This window comes from Erpetoichthys calabaricus, chromosome 5, assembly GCF_900747795.2.
Source record: "Erpetoichthys calabaricus chromosome 5, fErpCal1.3, whole genome shotgun sequence".
In the NCBI taxonomy this organism is placed as follows: domain Eukaryota; kingdom Metazoa; phylum Chordata; class Cladistia; order Polypteriformes; family Polypteridae; genus Erpetoichthys; species Erpetoichthys calabaricus.
The window spans coordinates 193,454,153-193,472,933 of NC_041398.2; the positions used below are offsets into that span (position 1 = coordinate 193,454,153).

An 18,781-nucleotide genomic window follows, 5' to 3' on the forward strand; every position below is an offset into this window, starting at 1 on the left:
CTGCTTGCTGCTTGTACTGATCGACACATTTGCAAAACAAAAGATGCTAATGGAGAGGTGTGAAGGAATTTAAGGTGGCCCAGTATTATGAGTTTTTTCATAGGCTTTTAGAGATTCTAGTGTTAAGCAGCAGAAATGTGGTGATTCAGAGGTTTCTGTGCACGTCTTGCTCAATTTGCTAATGGAGGATTGTAGTCCAGCATGTGTTCAATCAGCCAGTCACAGTGAATTCCTGCCTGCGCATGCAGTCTGCTGGTTCTTAATTAACTTGTACTGGGGATCTGTTTACCATCAGTAGCAGCAATCAGAGGAGAAAAACAGAAAAGTATACAAAATATACCAGTTGGTGTAACAGCTGTCAAAGTAAAATTGAAACAGTAAACTGATTTGTATATGGAGTTGCACAGAGCTCACAAATTCTTCAATACTCTTCAATGGGAGATTCTGAAATTTTAAAACTGTATACAGTGCAATCTGTTCAAAATATACCAGGGAAATTTGAACTGTCTCAACAAATTTTTGTGAAGAATAAATTTGCCACATTTAAACAAAATCAGTCCATGAGGTGTTGCAATGTTTCAAGCGGACTCACAGAAAAACAGACCGACACACATGGCTATAGCAATAAGTGCTTTGCATGTTATGTGTGAAAGCACCTAAAAACGTTAAATGCTCATGAGAGACCCACTGGTCTCAGTTCAATGAGAATCTGTGCTTAAATTATGAAATGCTGGTTAACAAGAGCTTTGGTATAAATTGAACCTGGTAGAAGTAATTACCAAAAATCATTCATAATCAATGTGCAAGGCTTGGAGTCATACACAGCAAAACGTGTACAAATGTGGCAAAAGTGGTCAATATACTTGTCTGTTTTGCTAATTCTTTTACTGCCCAGCTTGCATGGTACTCTAACAGAACATGGAGTAAAATCAAACTTACAAGACCAACCATACATGCATGAACAAGACCTCTCTTCTACCTGATCTGCTTTTAGTACTTTAGGAATCACTCCCTATATTAGAATTAAGCTGTTAAAAGATGCAAAAATAAATGTTTTCCATCATTACAAAAGAACAATAATATTTTTCAGCTACCACTTTAGTAATGCTGTCTGCTTTGAAGATGAATTCTACTCTGTGTAACAACTAGACTACAGCTTACTGTATTCAGGTTTGTTATCCTTCTTGATTTTGGTTTAGGTGTCTGTGGGAAAATGTAAAACATCTCTCCTCCTTCCACCTGCCTGCATGTCACAGCAAGTCTATGCTAATGAATTAATGACATTGACAGGAGAGGCTACCTCTGAGCTTTTGTTGCCTTCCATCTCCACCTTGTCCTTCTTGATAGCATACTGGCCAATGAAAGAATCATTCTCTTTGAACTGCCCCTCTCCTCTATCTCCATAGTCCACCAAACTGTCCTCAGTGTCTGGCTGCTTAATGGTTCCATCCAGAGATGTCTGGCTGCCCTGCAGAGGCGTGTTATCCTCATCAGGGTAATCAAAAGATCCATCTTGATCCCTTTGGTGTATGGCATCCAAGAGAAGATCCTACTTTTCTCTAACTAGGTACTTGCCTCCACGGTTCCTCTTTATGAAAAAGACAATGACATGAATCGGGACCAACAGAGCAATCACACACATTAGGCAATGTCTACCTGGTCCTTGGTGTATATTAATGGGTTATTTGCCTGAAATGTTCCCACCGCTGGGAATTTTTCAGAAACAGCAAATAAATACTTTTTTCTCTCAAATACTGCAGGAGCAACAGGACTTTAGAAGATGTTTATTGTGATAATGGCATTAAGCAAAGAATTGAAACTACCTCCATCCTGTGCCATCACAGATACTTTCAAAACATTTGTTCCAAGGTGGTTTAAATTTCAAATACATGACACCTGTTTCTGAGTCAATTGTGAAAAGTGATAACCCATCTCCAGGAACAAGTTTGTAAAATACTTGTCCAAAATTCCAAGAATCTCTATCAGAAACGAGAACATAGATAATTTCAGTTCCAGGCTGTGCATGGCTGCTTACACTTGTAGCATACATTAATGGGTTGAACTCTGGTCTACAGTCATTGATATCATTCACGTTTATGTGAAGAAATGCTTGGCTATTCAATCCACCCTCACTGACAATTGCATTGAAACTTGATAATCCATTTTCTCTATCATTAGACAACAACTATTATCATACATAAACAACTATTATCATACACTGATAATTTCTGTATTATCTATTATTTATTATGTATTTATTATATTACATATCTATTGACTATATTATGTTTCTAGATTGCAAATACTATACATTGCATCAGTGTTCATATTGCTAACTACACGTCAATATTGCTGCTACTTCTTTGTCTTGTCTTTGCACAATGTCTTGTCTTGCTTGTGTTTTAATTTTTAAATTTAAATTTTAATTCTATTTTTAATTTATTATTTGCACAGTATGTTGTTAAACTGTGGACCCTGAGCTTCACAATTTCGTCTATCTGTATACTTGTATATGGTTGAGATGACAATAAAGTTCTCTTTGACTTTTGACTTTGATAATATTCTGCGCTATACAGACCTTTCTATTGTCTGTCTCAATTCTAAACATTGAGGATTTTTCATATTTAGTGAAACCATCATATAAAAAGAATGTGAGTTTTTCAAACTTGCCACTATTCATATCCATATCAGAAGCTATAACCTGAAGAAAACACTCGTCAACTGGTGAGTGCTTCTTAACATTGGCTTTATAAACTTGTCTCTCAAAGACTGATTCATTGTCATTGATGTGTTCAACCACGACTGTAACAGTGGCTGTTGATGACAAGGTTGGATGTCCAGAATCAGTAGCCACCACCACAAAATGGATGATGGGTTCTTCCTCATGATCTAAGTGAGAGGCTGTGGTTATCAGGCCAAACTTGGAGTTAATATTAAAACAAATAAAATGTAAACAAGCTTCAGAATTGCATAGTGAACAACAGAGTTGATTCCTTCATCTGAGTTTTTAGTATGGACTTGGAGAAATGTAGTTCTCTGGGTCTTTTGATATATTTACTGTAAGCTCTTCATGGTCAAACACTGGAAGATTATCATTGACATCAGTGATCTTAAGTAGCAATATCTGTTCACCCCATTGAATTGGGGAACCATATTCAGAAGCCACAATTTTAAGCTCATATAGACCTGCTGTCTCTTTGTCTAAATTTCTATTAATGCATAGATAGTAAATTGAACCCAGTGTTGTTTTCAAAATAAATTGACTGATTCAACCATCCAAGGACACCTGAATTTTGTGGTGTTCACCAAGATCTGGATTGAACATTGATATCCTGGCAACTTAGTCCCCTGATGCAGCCCCTTCAAAGACCTCACCGTCACCCGACTCAATTAGAAACATGAAGTCAATGGAAGATGCATTGTCAATGACTTTCAACACTTTGATGAGAACAAATCTACTGCAAAACTCTGTTGGAGCACCATCATCCAGTGATTGAACTATCAGCTCATGGTATGGCTGAGTCTCATAGACCAGAGATTTGTAGTAATGAGTCCAGAGTAAGAGTAATGAGGCCAGGTCTGTTGTCAATTAAAAAAAGCTCATCTGGATCACTTTGCCTTCTGTTAATCCAATAAAAGTCAATTCCATTGTTTCCAAACTCTGGATCTGTAGCAGAAACCTTACCAAAAGAAGTGGACACAGGAGAATTTTCCCAAATGTATATCAGATACTCACTTTCATTAAACACTGTGGGATTATCATTTTCATCCAAGACATTAATGTCTACCCAAAACTTCTTGTTTCAGAGGGACTTCCATCATCAAATGCCTCGATTTTTAAACAGCTGAAGATTGTTCACTGGGTGGAGAACCTCATCTGCAGCTTCATGTATAACACCATGCAAGGAATTCTCGCTAAAACAAGGCATACGGACCAAACGTGGAAATGTGCATACGCACAAAAATTCCAGGTGCATAAAACCGTGCATACTCCAAGTTGTACGCACTTCCCCTTTATGAATCGCAATAAAAATGAAATTTAACAAACGTGAGTGTGCCTACAGCCCCACCCTGACTCCTCCCAGAATTTAGCATGTTTGAGTATGCAAATCAATATAAATACCCCCTTTCGTTCAGTTTTTTGTTAAAAGGCAATGGCAAAAGCATGTGGCATAAAGAAGAATTTCAGTAAATGCGAAGTGGAGGCAAGGAAAAACATGCTATTTGTTGGCTTAAGCAGTGGTATAAGCAACAAAAGGAAACTGATTAAGTGATTCAGCATGGTGGAGACACACAAAAATTCAATTTCAGGAAATCGCACATAAATAAAATGTAATAAAAAAGAAGTGGTCAGATATCAAATTCGCCATGAAAAGGCGAGTCACAGCCCACTGTATGTTTATTCTGTGTCAGTCAATATTACAAAAGCTGACCCCTGTGTTGAGGATGCAATTCCAGGCAGTGATGGTGCTGCTGTGCCCAGCAAATCTTCGGGCACTGTCTGTGCACACACTTCTGCCTTGGAAACCGCTGGGTGACCATCTGGCTGTGTGCTGATGAATGCTGTTCTGAAGTCACAAAATGCAATAATGGATGCTGTAAGAGATGTTGCCAAAGAACTAAGGAATATAAGGGCTGTTCTATATGATATTGAATACAAATTAAATAAAGTGGTTAAAAAATAAATGCTGCATCTGATTACCTGTTTTTACATTCTGCTAATTACATTCAAACAAACTTGTATTGCTGTCTTATTTGGCTGATCATTTGGTGCATCAGTTATGTATATCATACAATATCTCTTCAGGTACAGGCAAGCCATGATTGTGTGCCACATTATGCAGCTCACTACATGCTTGCACAATGCGACACATTTTCTGTGGACTGTAGAGCAGCACCTTAATAGAGTAGAAATGCTTCCTGTTTACATAAGCAAATTCATTCTCTGAAGGCCTCTTTATAGTGTAGCGTTGGAGCTGTGCGTCACAACGGATAGATTCTCTGCTCTTTACATGACTCTTTGAAGTGACTCGCTATACTTAAAAGCAATGCTTGTCTTTTCCTGCACTAGCTGGAAAAAACACATGCCGTAAGAGATGATGTAATTACAGCTCATTCTTTTGATAATTCATCCTTGGCTAATGTAACTTGTCCAGCGTCGTTGCATTACCAATGTGCATGCAGTTGACTGCTCCAATTATATTTGGAAAACGGGACATTGCTACAAATTCCACTTTTACATTTGACAGTTCAACCACAGTGTAAGAAAATCTTATACATCTGGATGGCAAGTGAATAATACCATCCCATATAGTTGACATGGCATGACTCAGTGATGATTATGAAATACCTGATTGGTCAGCAAGTTCACATGAAAAGCTCTTGTGGCAAAAAAACAGAGAGTGAACAGAACTTGCAAAGAAGCAGGTAGAGCAGAATTCCTCAATGTCTGCGTTTTTAACGTTCAGCACAAAACTCCAAGAGGATAGCTCTTGGAAATCAAAATCGACTTAGAAGAGCCAGTCATCATCACCTATAAATATGCATTCTCTTCTGATTCTTCCATTTGCGATGTCTTCTAACAACACTAAAGCAGCTATGGTAGTTTGGCCATTCTGTGCACCATTATATTGTTACAGAATGATTACAATCAAGTGAATTAAATTTGTAAGTGATATTCAATTAATTTTGATGTATTTGATCATGGATGCGAATATGAAACAGAAAGGGAAACCACACAGAAACATCGCTGCTTTGACGCTGGGTGCCACCCATTTGCAAAACCCAGCAGAAATTTGTGTACACATGGTGTGAGGCTGCCGTGAAAATGTGCGTGGCTTTACGCCAAGTTTAGTTTTTATACATCTCAAAGTGTGCGTGGAATCAGGTATATGCAACATTTTTGTGCATATGCATCGTTTATACATGAGGCCCCTGACCCTTAACACCAGCTCCGTATCCAAGAAAGCCGAGCAGCATCTTTGCTTTCTGCGAAGGCTAAGGAAAGCCCATCTCCCACCACGCATTCTCTCCACCTTCTACAGAGGAACTATTGAGAGCACCCTGAGCAGCTGCATCACCGTCTGGTCTAGGAATTGCACTGTCATGGATCACAAGACCCTGCAGCAGATATAAGGACAGCTGAGAAGATCATCAGATTCTCTCTTCCCTCTATCACCAACATGAACACCACATTCTGCACCCGCAAAGCCACCAGCACTGTAGAGGACCCGACGCACCCCTCACATAAACTATTCACTCTTCTGCCACCTTGAAAAAGGTACGGAAGCATTTGGGCTTTTACTACCAGAATGTGCTACAGTTTCTTTCTTCAAGCCATAAGACTCAGGGATGAGACTGATAGCACACACCCATTTTCCCACTCAACTACATTATGTTTTTATATTTATTATTACAGTAATACCTCCTCGATCGTGGGGGTTGTGTTCCAGAACCCCCCGCGAAAGGTGAAAATCCGCGAAGTAGAAACCATATGTTTATATGGTTATTTTTATATTGTCATGCTTGGGTCACAGATTTGCACAGAAACACAGGAGGTTGTAGAGAGACAGGAACTTTATTCAAACACTGCAAACAAACATTTGTCTCTTTTTCAAAAGTTTAAACTGTGCTCCATGACAAGACAGAGATGACAGTTCCGTCTCACAATTAAAAGAATGCAAACATATCTTCCTCTTCAAAGGAGTGTGCATCAGGAGCAGATAATGTCAGAGAGAGAGAGAGAAAAAAGCAAGCAATCAAAAATCAATAGGGCTGTTTGGCTTTTAAGTATGTGAAGCACCGCCGGACAAAGCAGCTGCAAGGAAGAGAGCAATGTGAAGGTAGTCTTTCAGCATTTTTTAGAGGAGCGTCCGTATTGTCTAGGACGTAACAGCCCCTCTGCTCACACCCCCTCTGTCAGGAGCAGAGAATGTCAGAGAGAGTGAGAGAGACAGAGAAAAACAAATAATCAAAAATCAATACGTGCCGTTCGAGCTTTTAAGTATGCGAAGCACCGTGCGGGAAGCATGTCGCTTGACAAAGCAGCTGCACGGAAGGGAGCAATGTGAAGATAATCTTTCAGCATTTTTAGACGAGCGTCCATATTGTCTAGGGGTGCGAACAGCCCCCCTGCTCACACCCCCTCCATCAGGAGCAGAGAATGTCAGAGCAAGAGAGAGAGAGAGAAAAGCAAACAATCAAAAATCAATACGTGCTGTTTGATCTTTGAAGTATGTGAAGCACCGTGCAGGAAGCATGTCGCTTGACAAAGCAGCCACATGTAAGCCCAGCAAGGATGGCAGCAATGTGAAGGTAGTCTTTCAGTGTTTTTTGAGGAGCGGCCGTATCCTCTAGGGGTGCGAACAGCCCCCGTGCTCACAATATATTTGAGGAGTTTTATTTAATACGTAATACGCGCTCTGGTTGGGTAGCTTCTCAGCCATCTGCCAATAGCGTCCCTTGTATGAAATCAACTGGGCAAACCAACTGAGGAAGCATGTACCAGAAATTAAAAGACCCATTGTCCGCAGAAATCTGTGAACCAGCAAAAAATCCGCGATATATATTTAAATATGCTTACATATAAAATTCGCGATAGAGTGAAGCCGCGAAAGTCGAAGCGCGATATAGCGAGGGATTACTGTATACTGTTACCTTCTTCCTATTTCCAGTGTCATGTTTACATCTGTTCCTTCTATTAAGATATTGTCACATTTTGTTATAATATTCTTCCCTAAACCAGTATTTGCTATTATTTACTTATTAAGATTACCTCTCTTCAAGCCACATATAGAACTTCATTTTACAACTAAAAATTCTTGTGTTTCATAAGTCCTCTGTTTTATTCATTAAGCTAGTAATAGTGGGAAAAATGTTGTGTCTCATGTTCTGACAATTTTGCATTTTGCTTGTCTTCAAAATTAGCTATTTAAAAATGTAAATAAAGTATGATGATCAGATAGAGTAATCGTTATTAGACCATTCATAAAGTAACGTACTGTATGTGGTTATATTTTATAGTTTTGTGGCATATCTTGTGACGTAATGCTTCCTTGATTTTTTTTTTTCTGTAGGTTGAGATAGTTATGTCTTTGCTTGGACTGGTTTGCCCTCCACTGTTTGAGACCATTGCTGAACTGGAGGATTATCACCCACGTATTGCACTGAAGTGGCAGCTTGGACGAATCTTTGCTCTGTTTCTTGGAAATTTATATACATTTCTTTTTGCCCTTATAGATGAAGTTAATCAGAAGGTATGTCTAACTTATCAGGTCACTAAAAGACAATGCATTTCTGTATACATTACAATAAACTACTAAGAATTACTAGAATACACGTTTTGGGCAGTCTCAGAAATTTTGCAAAGTAGTGTAAATTTCATGCTAATTTTGACAAGAGAAACCTGAATGTGGAAAGGATGATAAAACCAGAAGTCATCCCTTTTTTTCCTCATCTACCCAAATCAACACTTTTGCTGACTTTATCCTGTTCAAGGTAGGGCTGTGGAGTGATGTTGTGCATATGATGGTCTTCATCTATTACTATAATTTCCCCATGTCTGGAATATAGCTCTATTTTTTGTCACAATGCAGCCTTTAAGCAGTCATTGTTTTCTGTTGTTGAAGATTCTATTTCCCACTGGTGTTTCTGCTCTTATAGATGTCCCAAATCAGCTTGACTTTATTAGCCAACTCAGCAGTTCTTTTACCAGCCCAATGCATATGTTATGTTTAACTCACCAGTGTAATTCTGTTGTCTGTATCTATATGTGAATATGTGAATGCCTCAGTTGATACACCTTTCATATTAGAATCATAGTAATGTAAGAGTGAAAGAAATGGCAGGATTGTCGATGTAATATTTTTCAAAGGTTGGAGTAGCAAGAACATGTCAAACATGAGAATATATGATATAGTAGAATTGGTTTTGAACTTCTATAAATGCTATGGCATAATTAGCACCCTGAGAAACAGTGGCACACACTTGAATGTGAAAAATAATACCATGCCTTGTGCAAGTTTGTCACAGATTGACTAACACAATCTCAGGGATGATTTCTGATTTCCTGTCTTCCTCTGTAAACTTCTAATGGAATATTTAGAAAATGGGTTGAATAGCGAATTTCATTTTTATGAACACTTTTGTGATCATGCACATCAAAACCAAAATAATTAAAGAAATAAGCACCTATTTAATTTAGTTTGAACTGGTGTAAAGTCTCAAAAAGACCAATGTTACTAGAAGTGGTAAGTGTGTGTATGAACACAGTATGTTCTGTAATGCACTAGTAGATTCCTCAGGACTGGTTGTTGCTGTGTTTCGATGTTCTCAGGTTAGGCTTCAGCCCCTGTGACTCAGATCTGGATTAATTAGGCTTGATAATGAATGGCTGGATGGATGAAAATGCTGCTTTCATTTTAATTAATGTTCAATTCTGATTGTCCATAACCTGGTTACTCATTACTGATTGCAATGTTTACATCAAGGTGTTTTACTTTAATAAGTAAACTAACCTGACCAGTTATTAAATATTAGGTCCTATGTAACCATAGGACTATCTCATCAACCAAATTGCTAGCATGTATAGTCTAAGTGACAGTCTTGCCATTTAGCAAATACATGCAGATGTTCCAGTATTTTTTGCCACCCTATCACATTTTGCTGCCATAGCAAAAGGAAGAAAAATGTTGTATGTTATAGTTTACTTTCTTAACATTACTCTTCTCGCCTAAATTTTATCTTGGCATCTTTTGTCAAAAGCATAAGAAACAGCACAATTTTTTTGCCCTATCCTTTTTTGAATCTGTTTCATGTTTAGTCCATTTCTCTATTATTTTCTACAAACTCTCATAAGACGAGCTTAAGAACACAACAAAATGTTTTACTATGAGCAACCTCTTTTGATCAACATGGCTTGCCTTATAAATTTATATTTCCCTCAGATGTGATTTTGAAATATATAAAAATTGAGACAAACATCTACAGTATATGGTGTTAATTGAAACCACTCTCTTAGACAACCTATGTCACATGATTATAGAACTTAGAGTAAAAAGACAGCCACCCATGTTCTAAACCCACTTATCTAGGAGAAGTGAAACCCATCACCTCAATCGTCAGGCACAGGTTAGGGTGAAAACACACATAACCAATTTTTAGTGACACCAATTCATTAGGTTATATCTTTTTAGTAGGAAGGAGACCCATGCAGACACAGGGAGAACATGCTAACTCAACACAGGAAGTACCTGGGGCGTGAACCCTGTTCTTCTTATCGCAAAGCATCAGAACTCTCACTGCACCACCAGGGTCTCCCTTAAAAAGACTTTTTATGTATATACTGTATGCAGAAAGTATTTGTGAAAAACTTCCATTGACATGACAGCTTTACATGCTTCTTAGAAGCAGACACAACAGTTACCCAGTCTTATCTTCTACATGTTTATTGCAAATATAGTTAGTTTAAATCAGATGGAATATGCAGAAAAGCCATTGCTGCTGAAATGTTAAAAAAAAGTGCAACTAAGTAATTGTTCATTAAATTATTTTGGAACTATCTGTGCTTTCTGCTAGTGTGAATATTTGCAGTACACCAACTATTGGAATGTACTTTGTAATGCATGTTATAATAAATCGCTGCCCGGGTCCTCCCTGCGCGGAGTTTGCATGTTCTCCCTATGTCTGCGTGGGTTTCCTCCGGGCGCTCCGGTTTCCTCCCACAGTCCACAGACATGCAGGTTAGGTGCATTGGCAATTCTAAATTGTCCCTAGTGTGTGCTTGGTGTGTGTGTGTGCCCTGTGGTGGGCTGGCGCCCTGCCTGGGGTTTGTTTCCTGCCTTGCACCATGTGTTGGCAGGGATTGTCTCCAGCAGACCCCCATGACCCTGTAGTTAGGATATGGTGGGTTGAATAATGGATGGATGGATGTTATAATAAAATGCATTCCATTTGTCATTCCAACAGATGGTATATCACAAGTATTTTCAGTAATAAAATGCTTTGCCACAAATGTTTGTGATATGCCATCTGCTGGAATGACAAATGCAATGCATATATCTCTGTTATAGGCCATTTGGTATGGGATTCATACAAGTGGTGTTAATATTTGTGACGTGACCGGACGGACACACAGACAGACACATAGACACTTAATCTTTTATTATGGTGGATGGACTCAGTTATGAAAGATTAGTATATAGTAACAAAGGAAAATGCTAAGAAAAAATTAACACTTTATGAAAACTTAATGGTCTGCATTGGTGATAGTTCTTGTATATACTGTAAATACACTGAAATATTTTTTTGAAGTGTAGTGTACATATTTATTTATTTAATTAGTTTCATTTTCAAGTTGAACTCTTTGTGTGTCATTACAAGTATAAGTATACATATATGTTTTTATTATTTTTTTCAGCTAGAAGAGGAAGAAAATATAAAAAACATGACAGCAATTGCTTTAAATTTGTATTATGCCAATGTAACACTGAATGGAACAGAGGTTACTCCTCCGCCAATTGACCCTGCAGATGTGATCAGAGGACCATGCTGGGAAACAACTGTGGGAATTGTAAGATCATTTTTCACCATTAACATGCTATAGCAGAAAGATTTTATTTAAACTTCATAAAGTGACAAAGGTAGAAGACCAAAATGTGTTACATTTTGTTTTTGGAATATTTTTACTGTCTGAAACTGTCAAGTGGCAGTATGTGGCAAGGCATTATGTTGTGGGGTGTCTTCCTACCCCTTGATATAATAATTAACACGTCTCATGTTTGGACTTACTCTTTAATTATTGTGTAGCATACTGTAGATAAAAATGTCAAACAAAAGCAGCTTATATTTTTGCAGAGTACAAATACTGAGCAATAAAACAGTTGAAAGATCTGATAAAACCTGTAGATCAGATGACTTGATTACAATTTTATAGCCACAGGGTTACCTGTAAATAACTGCTTTTTAATAGATCCCAGTGTATATTGTGTAAAGACAGTAAACACAAATACTTCATTTAGATGTGGCTGTTGGATTGATATAATCACAAAAGAAAGCTGACCACCATTTTGAACAGTGTTTCACTTACAATGTCCCAACTGAAATGATAGATCTCACAAATCTGTCAAGTACTGCCAAACAGAACGTCTGATGGCACTGAAAGCAGCCCTGATGGCAAGACAGCAACTTTTATGAACCCAAAAACATGTTTTACTAAAGCAGGAAAATCCAATATATCCAAGGTCTTCTGTTTCTGTAGTAGCACTGGGAAGCTGATTACTGTAATGAAGCTGAATGGCTTTTATTCAAGCAGTTCCAATGCTTGGTAAGGATCAATAAGTAGTATGAGGTAAGAAGAAAAATGTTGACATATACAGTATATATATCTATACACTGTATACTACTCTTAGCCCATTTGTGGTGCTGATTGAAAGAAAGTACAAAGGAAGTTTTTGCCATTCATTATGTATATGGAGCACACAACAGATTACGATCTGCAGATTTTTTTTATAATGTATGGCTTACTCGAAAAATAACAGAACTTTATCTTACAAAACACAGAGAAATGCCTGGTATCAGTATACCACTCTGAATTAGGGCATCTTTGTTTTTAGCCTGTTGGTAACTTGCCAGCTTGGCCATTGCCACCAGCAACCCATTGCTGAAAAGCATTGAAAATATATTTTGTCATTTTCAACTCTGTTTTATTTGTGTTACTTCAATCCAGGTTGTTATTTTACAGATCACTTTTTAGAGATCTTATCTTATCTTCTTATAGTGCAAGTGTCATATTTCTCCTGATACAATTGTGATACAAAATTGAAAGTCTCATTCTGTATGTATTTATGTCTTTTTACCCCACTGTCACAGGTTTAAGTGAGGTGGTAATAGCATCAATTAAGAAAGATATAAAATACAGTTCCATTTAATTTTGTTTGCACAGAGTGCTATTTTGAGCAAATTATAGACAGTAGAACACAATTTGAAATAGAATATTAAAAAATATAAACCTACCTGCCCAGTTGTATATCTCTCTCTCTCTCACATTAATCTAAATTTGACATAAAACTCCACTGAAATGTCGCTTTTTGCCTCTGTAAATCCTAACAATGATTAGCCATCTTAAGATTTCAAATTGATGCACACATGTGGTACAAAGTAACAATTTGTAAAATTGTTTTCTGTTTTTATTCAGGAGTTTGTCAAGCTTACCGTTTCTGATATTCAAGTGACATATATTACAATTCTTGTTGGAGATTTCTTACGAGCTGTAATTGTAAGATTCCTTAACTACTGCTGGTGTTGGGACCTGGAAGCTGGATTTGTAAGATCACTTTAATATTTTAACTGTAACCATCATAATAATTTCACTTCATTTTATGTGACAGATAATCACTGGTAGCACAGCAGTGCATCCTGCTTTCTCATTGCTGTGCAGAACTGGGATTTATTCCTGGTGTTGTCATTTTTGACTAAAGTTCTGTCACTTTGTTTCTCTCCATGCACTTCAATTTTCTTCATGATCTTTAAGCTGTGTTCGATAAATTTAATTGTTGACTCAAAACTGGCCTGCTGTAGGAAAATGTAGATGTATATGTGAGTGTGTGCTGTAAGATGGGTTGGCATCCCATCCAAGGCTGGTTCTTGCTCCTGTCACTTTTTGCTTTTTCTTTGGGACCACTGTACCATACTATAACTATAACTGATGTGTCAGTAAATTTAAATTTCAGTAATCACTACTCTCCTACACTGTTGCTCTAAGACATACAAATGATAATAAATGTACTGGGTAGCAGTTCTGTGAAAGTTTATTGAGACTGATTTTTCTTCTTATTTGCTACGATACCATCAGCAAGAGCAATCCTGGATATTTATATTAATTCTATGGTTGTACCAAAAATAAAACAAAAAACATATTAATTTGTTCTGGTGATGACAGGTGTATTATTTCCATCCATTCATCCATTTTCCAACACGCTGAATCCGAACACAGGGTCCGCTGGAGCCAATCCCAGCCAACACAGGGCACAAGGCAGGAACCAATCCCGGGCAGGGTGCCAACCCACCGCAGTGTATTATTTCAATATTCTTAAATAATTTATGTTTCTGCTTTTTGTTTCTTATCTCCAAGCCATCATATGCTGAATTTGACATTAGTGGAAATGTACTGGGACTCATCTTCAATCAAGGAATGATCTGGTAATATTTCTAAAACAATCTGCCTGAATAGTATTTCAGTTCAGTGTATCCCAGTTGTAGCTATACTTTGAGAGGTATGGCAGTGGAAACCAGTATACTGTATTTTATAAAGAAAAGCATGATAAAACAGCATAATTATTATTATTTTTATTATCATAATTATTATTACTATTATTGCTATCATTGCTATTACTAATAATGATCTGATTATCAATAATTTGGCCCAAAAATGATGAGAGTGCTACTTTTTCTTATAGAACATCAAATCAAATTGCTAAAGAATAGCTACTTTTCCTGCTCATTGTGTATGACATGTTAAAGACAGGAACACAGAATTGCTTATCCAGTGCTTTTATGGGGAGGCAAGATGGATGGGACCAATGGCACTCCAGTGGTATAGAGATAGAATGTGATGACAACAATTTGAACATTCAACATTGTTGCTTACCTTTTGACTATGGAACTTTTCTGTCAGTTGGGATGCCAGGGTTTTTCTTTTTTTAAACACCAATGTCAAGATTCTACCAAAGTCCACACAGGCACTGGTATCCCTGCTGGAGCTGTACTGGGATCATCTGGCCGGGTTGCCAGTGACAGAGAAGAACAGGGGAAGACAATTTTTTCATGGCATGGTCTTCCCCAGCATGCTAGATGCAGCCCCCCTACGTTATGACAGCACTATAGATTCCTCATAGGGCACACTGGGAACTGTGGCTCTTTGGCTCAGTCCTGTTGGGTTCCTTGAGTACTGTCAGGGGTGCTGAAGGGAGTAGCGAGCCGTACTTTGTCGGTCTCCAACCTCACCCAAAAGTGCTCTCGAACCACAGTTTTGGGACACCAGAAGTACTCCCATGTCCCCCTAGGGACCACTATATATATATATATATATATATATATATATATATATATATATATATATATATATATATATATATATATATATATATATATATACTGTATATATATATATATATATATATATATATATATATATATATATACAGTAATCCCTCCTCCATCGCGGGGGTTGCGTTCCAGAGCCACCCGCGAAATAAGAAAATCCGCGAAGTAGAAACCATATGTTTATATGGTTATTTTTATATTGTCATGCTTGGGTCACAGATTTGCGCAGAAACACAGGAGGTTGTAGAGAGACAGGAACGTTATTCAAACACTGCAAACAAACATTTGTCTCTTTTTCAAAAGTTTAACTGTGCTCCATGACAAGACAGAGATGACAGTTCAGTCTCACAATTAAAAGAATGCAAACAAATCTTCCTCTTCAAAGGAGCAAACAAATCAATAGTGCTGTTTGCCTTTTAAGTATGCGAAGCACCACGGCACAAAGCTGTTGAAGGCGGCAGCTCACACCCCCTCCATCAGGAGCAGAGAGAGAGAGATAGAGAGAGACAGATAAAAAAATCAATACGTGCCCTTCGTGCTTTTAAGTATGCAAAGCACCGTGCAGCATGTCCTTTCAGGAAGCAGCTGCACAAAAGATAGCAACGTGAAGATAATCTTTCAGCATTTTTAGATGAGCTTCCGTATCGTCTAGGTGTGCGAACAGCCCCCCTGCTCAATCCCCCTACGTCAGGATCAAAGAAACTCAGCGCAAGAGAGGGAGAAAAGTAAGTTGGGTAGCTTCTCAGCCATCTGCCAATAGCGTCCCTTGTATGAAATCAACTGGGCAAACCAACTGAGGAAGCATGTACCAGAAATTAAAAGACCCATTGTCCGCAGAAACCCGCGAAGCAGCGAAAAATCCGCGATATATATTTAAATATGCTTACGTATAAAATCCGCGATGGAGTGAAGCCGCGAAAGGCGAAGCGCGATATAGTGAGGGATTACTGTATATATATATATATATATATATATATATATATATATATATATATATATATATATATATATATATATATATATATATATATATATTTCTGTGATGTGTTATTGGCCACTTCCAGTAGTGGCCTTTTATCTGGTGGTTCCCGAAGGGATGAATCTTGGTAGAGCAGGTGAAAGTGACCCGAGTGCTCTTCCAGTCCTGAAGCTATAGGACTGTAGATAGGGAGGAAGAATGCATTAACATTGCAGCTCCCTCTTGGCCCAGGGTGGAACTGTTTCCTTTACAGTAGGGCAATGACAACTAATCATCATAAGCGATAATAATCTATTATTAGAAATGTTAGCAGCAATCACTTTCATTGATTAGTTGATTACATCATTAGGCTGGGTACATTGTGATACACAATTGCGTCACTGCTTTATTCCAGTTGCGAACGCATTTGAAAAAAGGCAGATGGTAAGCAAGTACCAGAAAAGACTTCCTAAGACTTCCAGATTTAGGGAGCACTTTACTCTGAATGCATACAAAAAAAGGTTGTGATTTGCAAAATGTATAGGTCTGACCTTGTATGGCATGAGAACACAACAGAGATGCACAAACATTTGAATGGGAAACATACCATTACTGGAATAGGAAGACTTGACGTTATTCCCAGTAAGTTGAATGTTACTTCAGCATGTATGAATGCAATGTTTGCTTGGCTAGCCATAATGACATGACTTTTGGTTTGAAGTGAGGAATAATTCTAGTCATTGTCCATCCCTGTACACTAGCATATGTAACAGAATTTCATGTTACTTGACTAAAAATATGTATCATTAGCCACTAGCTAGTAAATGTTAACATTTTCACTTGCCATATTTGAGTGTTTTTAGTTTTTTTTATGCGGCCATTCTGCTAAGTTATGGTGCTGAATTACACCCTTGCAATGTAACGTGTATGTTTATGAAAAATGGTTGTAAAGAAATGTCTGAGTAGAAAATTTTTTTTAAGTCTCATATGCAAAAAAAAAACAAAACTCAGTGAGATTGCAGCATTAAATCCAATAGCACATCCACCAAAAAAAGCGTATCGATCATTCCAAATAAAAAGGTAGGAGTGGGTGGAAAAGCAAACATTCCAGACTATTTGGCAATCGGAGTTAAATTTGCTTTTGTACAATTTTTTGGAAGATGCAATAATGTTTAGCTGGTAAAACAGTTTTTGTGGCAGGATCACACTGTTTCAAACGTGAAACTCTTAACAGCAAGCTCCCAAAGGCAAATGACATGCAGCAGGCTGCGACAGTGTATTTATTGGCTGCAAGCAAATATGCCAAAGAATCTGCAGTGGTAAAAGGCTTTCAGACACAAAAAAGATTAACGATGATGCAAAAGGATATGAACTTTCACTTAAAAAAAACTCGCCATTTATCATAGCAAAGGAAGAACTGAGTTTCAAACAAATTAAACCACTTGTTTTGCTGCAAAAGGAAAATAGTCTGGACATTTCCCCAACATATGACAGCAATGTTTATTGTGCTGAACTAATTTCAAACATTACTGATAGAATCAAGGTGGTGCAGTATATTCTTTTGTGGTAGAATATTGTGGTGGTCACATATTTACACGATGCTTTGCCAGTAAACTGTCTCTTTCACAGAAACTTAAAAAAATAATAATAACAATCTACATGTTCTAATAAAGAGACAAAAGGAGATAACCTTTGGGGCATCATGAAGGCTAACCCTGTAATATTCAAATAAAACACAAAGTACAGTGCATTGAAAAAGAAAAGAAATATAGTGACAACGCGAGTCTCTAAAATAGACTGATTAAGATAGTGTTGCTTCCAGTGATAAAAGTTCTTGGCAGGAAAGAGGTGGGTCCAAGTGGGTGGAAATTGGAAGTGACATCAGAGGTGTCATGGTTGTCAATCTTCCAGTCTGCAGAGAGAGGAAGAGAAAAGGTATTAGTTGACAGCACCCTCTGGCTTTCCAGGGGAAGATTACAATTATCCAAGCCCTTAAACTGTCCCCCAAGTGCATGTGTGTGACAGGAACCCTCCCTCAGCACAGCCGCGTCGGGACGCCAAACTGTGAAGTCATGAGCTCGGGACAGAGCATCGACATGGAGAGCAGTCTCAGTGATGAATGACTTTAAAATGAATTTGTTGCAGAACCACTTGGTCACACAAGGATTCGACTCCTTATGAAGTGCCATGCACTGTAGAGGTGCATTGTCCTGTGGTAAAGTGGGGTCCTTGGATGGTTTGCGTTTTAAATAAATCTAATTGTTGCACTTGCATCTTTGGATGGGTGTGATAGCATGGCAAGAGCAAGTACAGTGTGTGATGCAGGAGGATAGGTGCACAGGTGCAGGATCGCCCGTGACCCAAATTGGCACTGAGAGCTGCTGATTGCCACAGCTGTGCCACACCCCCATATTAAAAGGAAAGCACAAATTACAGTGGAACCTCGGTTCACGACCATAATTCGTTCCAAAACTCTGGTCGTAAACCGAATTGGTCGTGAAACGAAGCAATTTGCCCCATAGGATTGTATGTAAATAAAATTAATCCGTTCCAGACCGTACGAACTTTATGTATATATATATATTAGTTTTTAAGCACAAATATAGTTAATTATACCATAGAATGCACAGTGTAATAGCAAACTAAATGTAACTAAATGAATAACACTGAGAAAACCTTGAACAACAGAGAAAACTAACACTGGAATAGTTCGCGCTATATTGC

At 37.9% G+C, this 18,781-nt stretch overlaps 1 protein-coding gene across 1 annotated transcript in view; it reads left to right on the forward strand.

Annotated features, from left to right (window-relative positions):
* LOC114652851 (transmembrane channel-like protein 2-A) overlaps nucleotides 1-18,781 on the forward strand; it is a 71,114-nt gene that overhangs the window by 28,056 nt on the left and 24,277 nt on the right. The window contains exons 10-13 of the mRNA XM_051928570.1: nucleotides 8,076-8,255; nucleotides 11,417-11,569; nucleotides 13,193-13,321; nucleotides 14,129-14,196. Coding sequence (XP_051784530.1) covers nucleotides 8,076-8,255; nucleotides 11,417-11,569; nucleotides 13,193-13,321; nucleotides 14,129-14,196 — 530 coding nt within the window. The remainder of the gene's footprint in view (nucleotides 1-8,075; nucleotides 8,256-11,416; nucleotides 11,570-13,192; nucleotides 13,322-14,128; nucleotides 14,197-18,781) is intronic.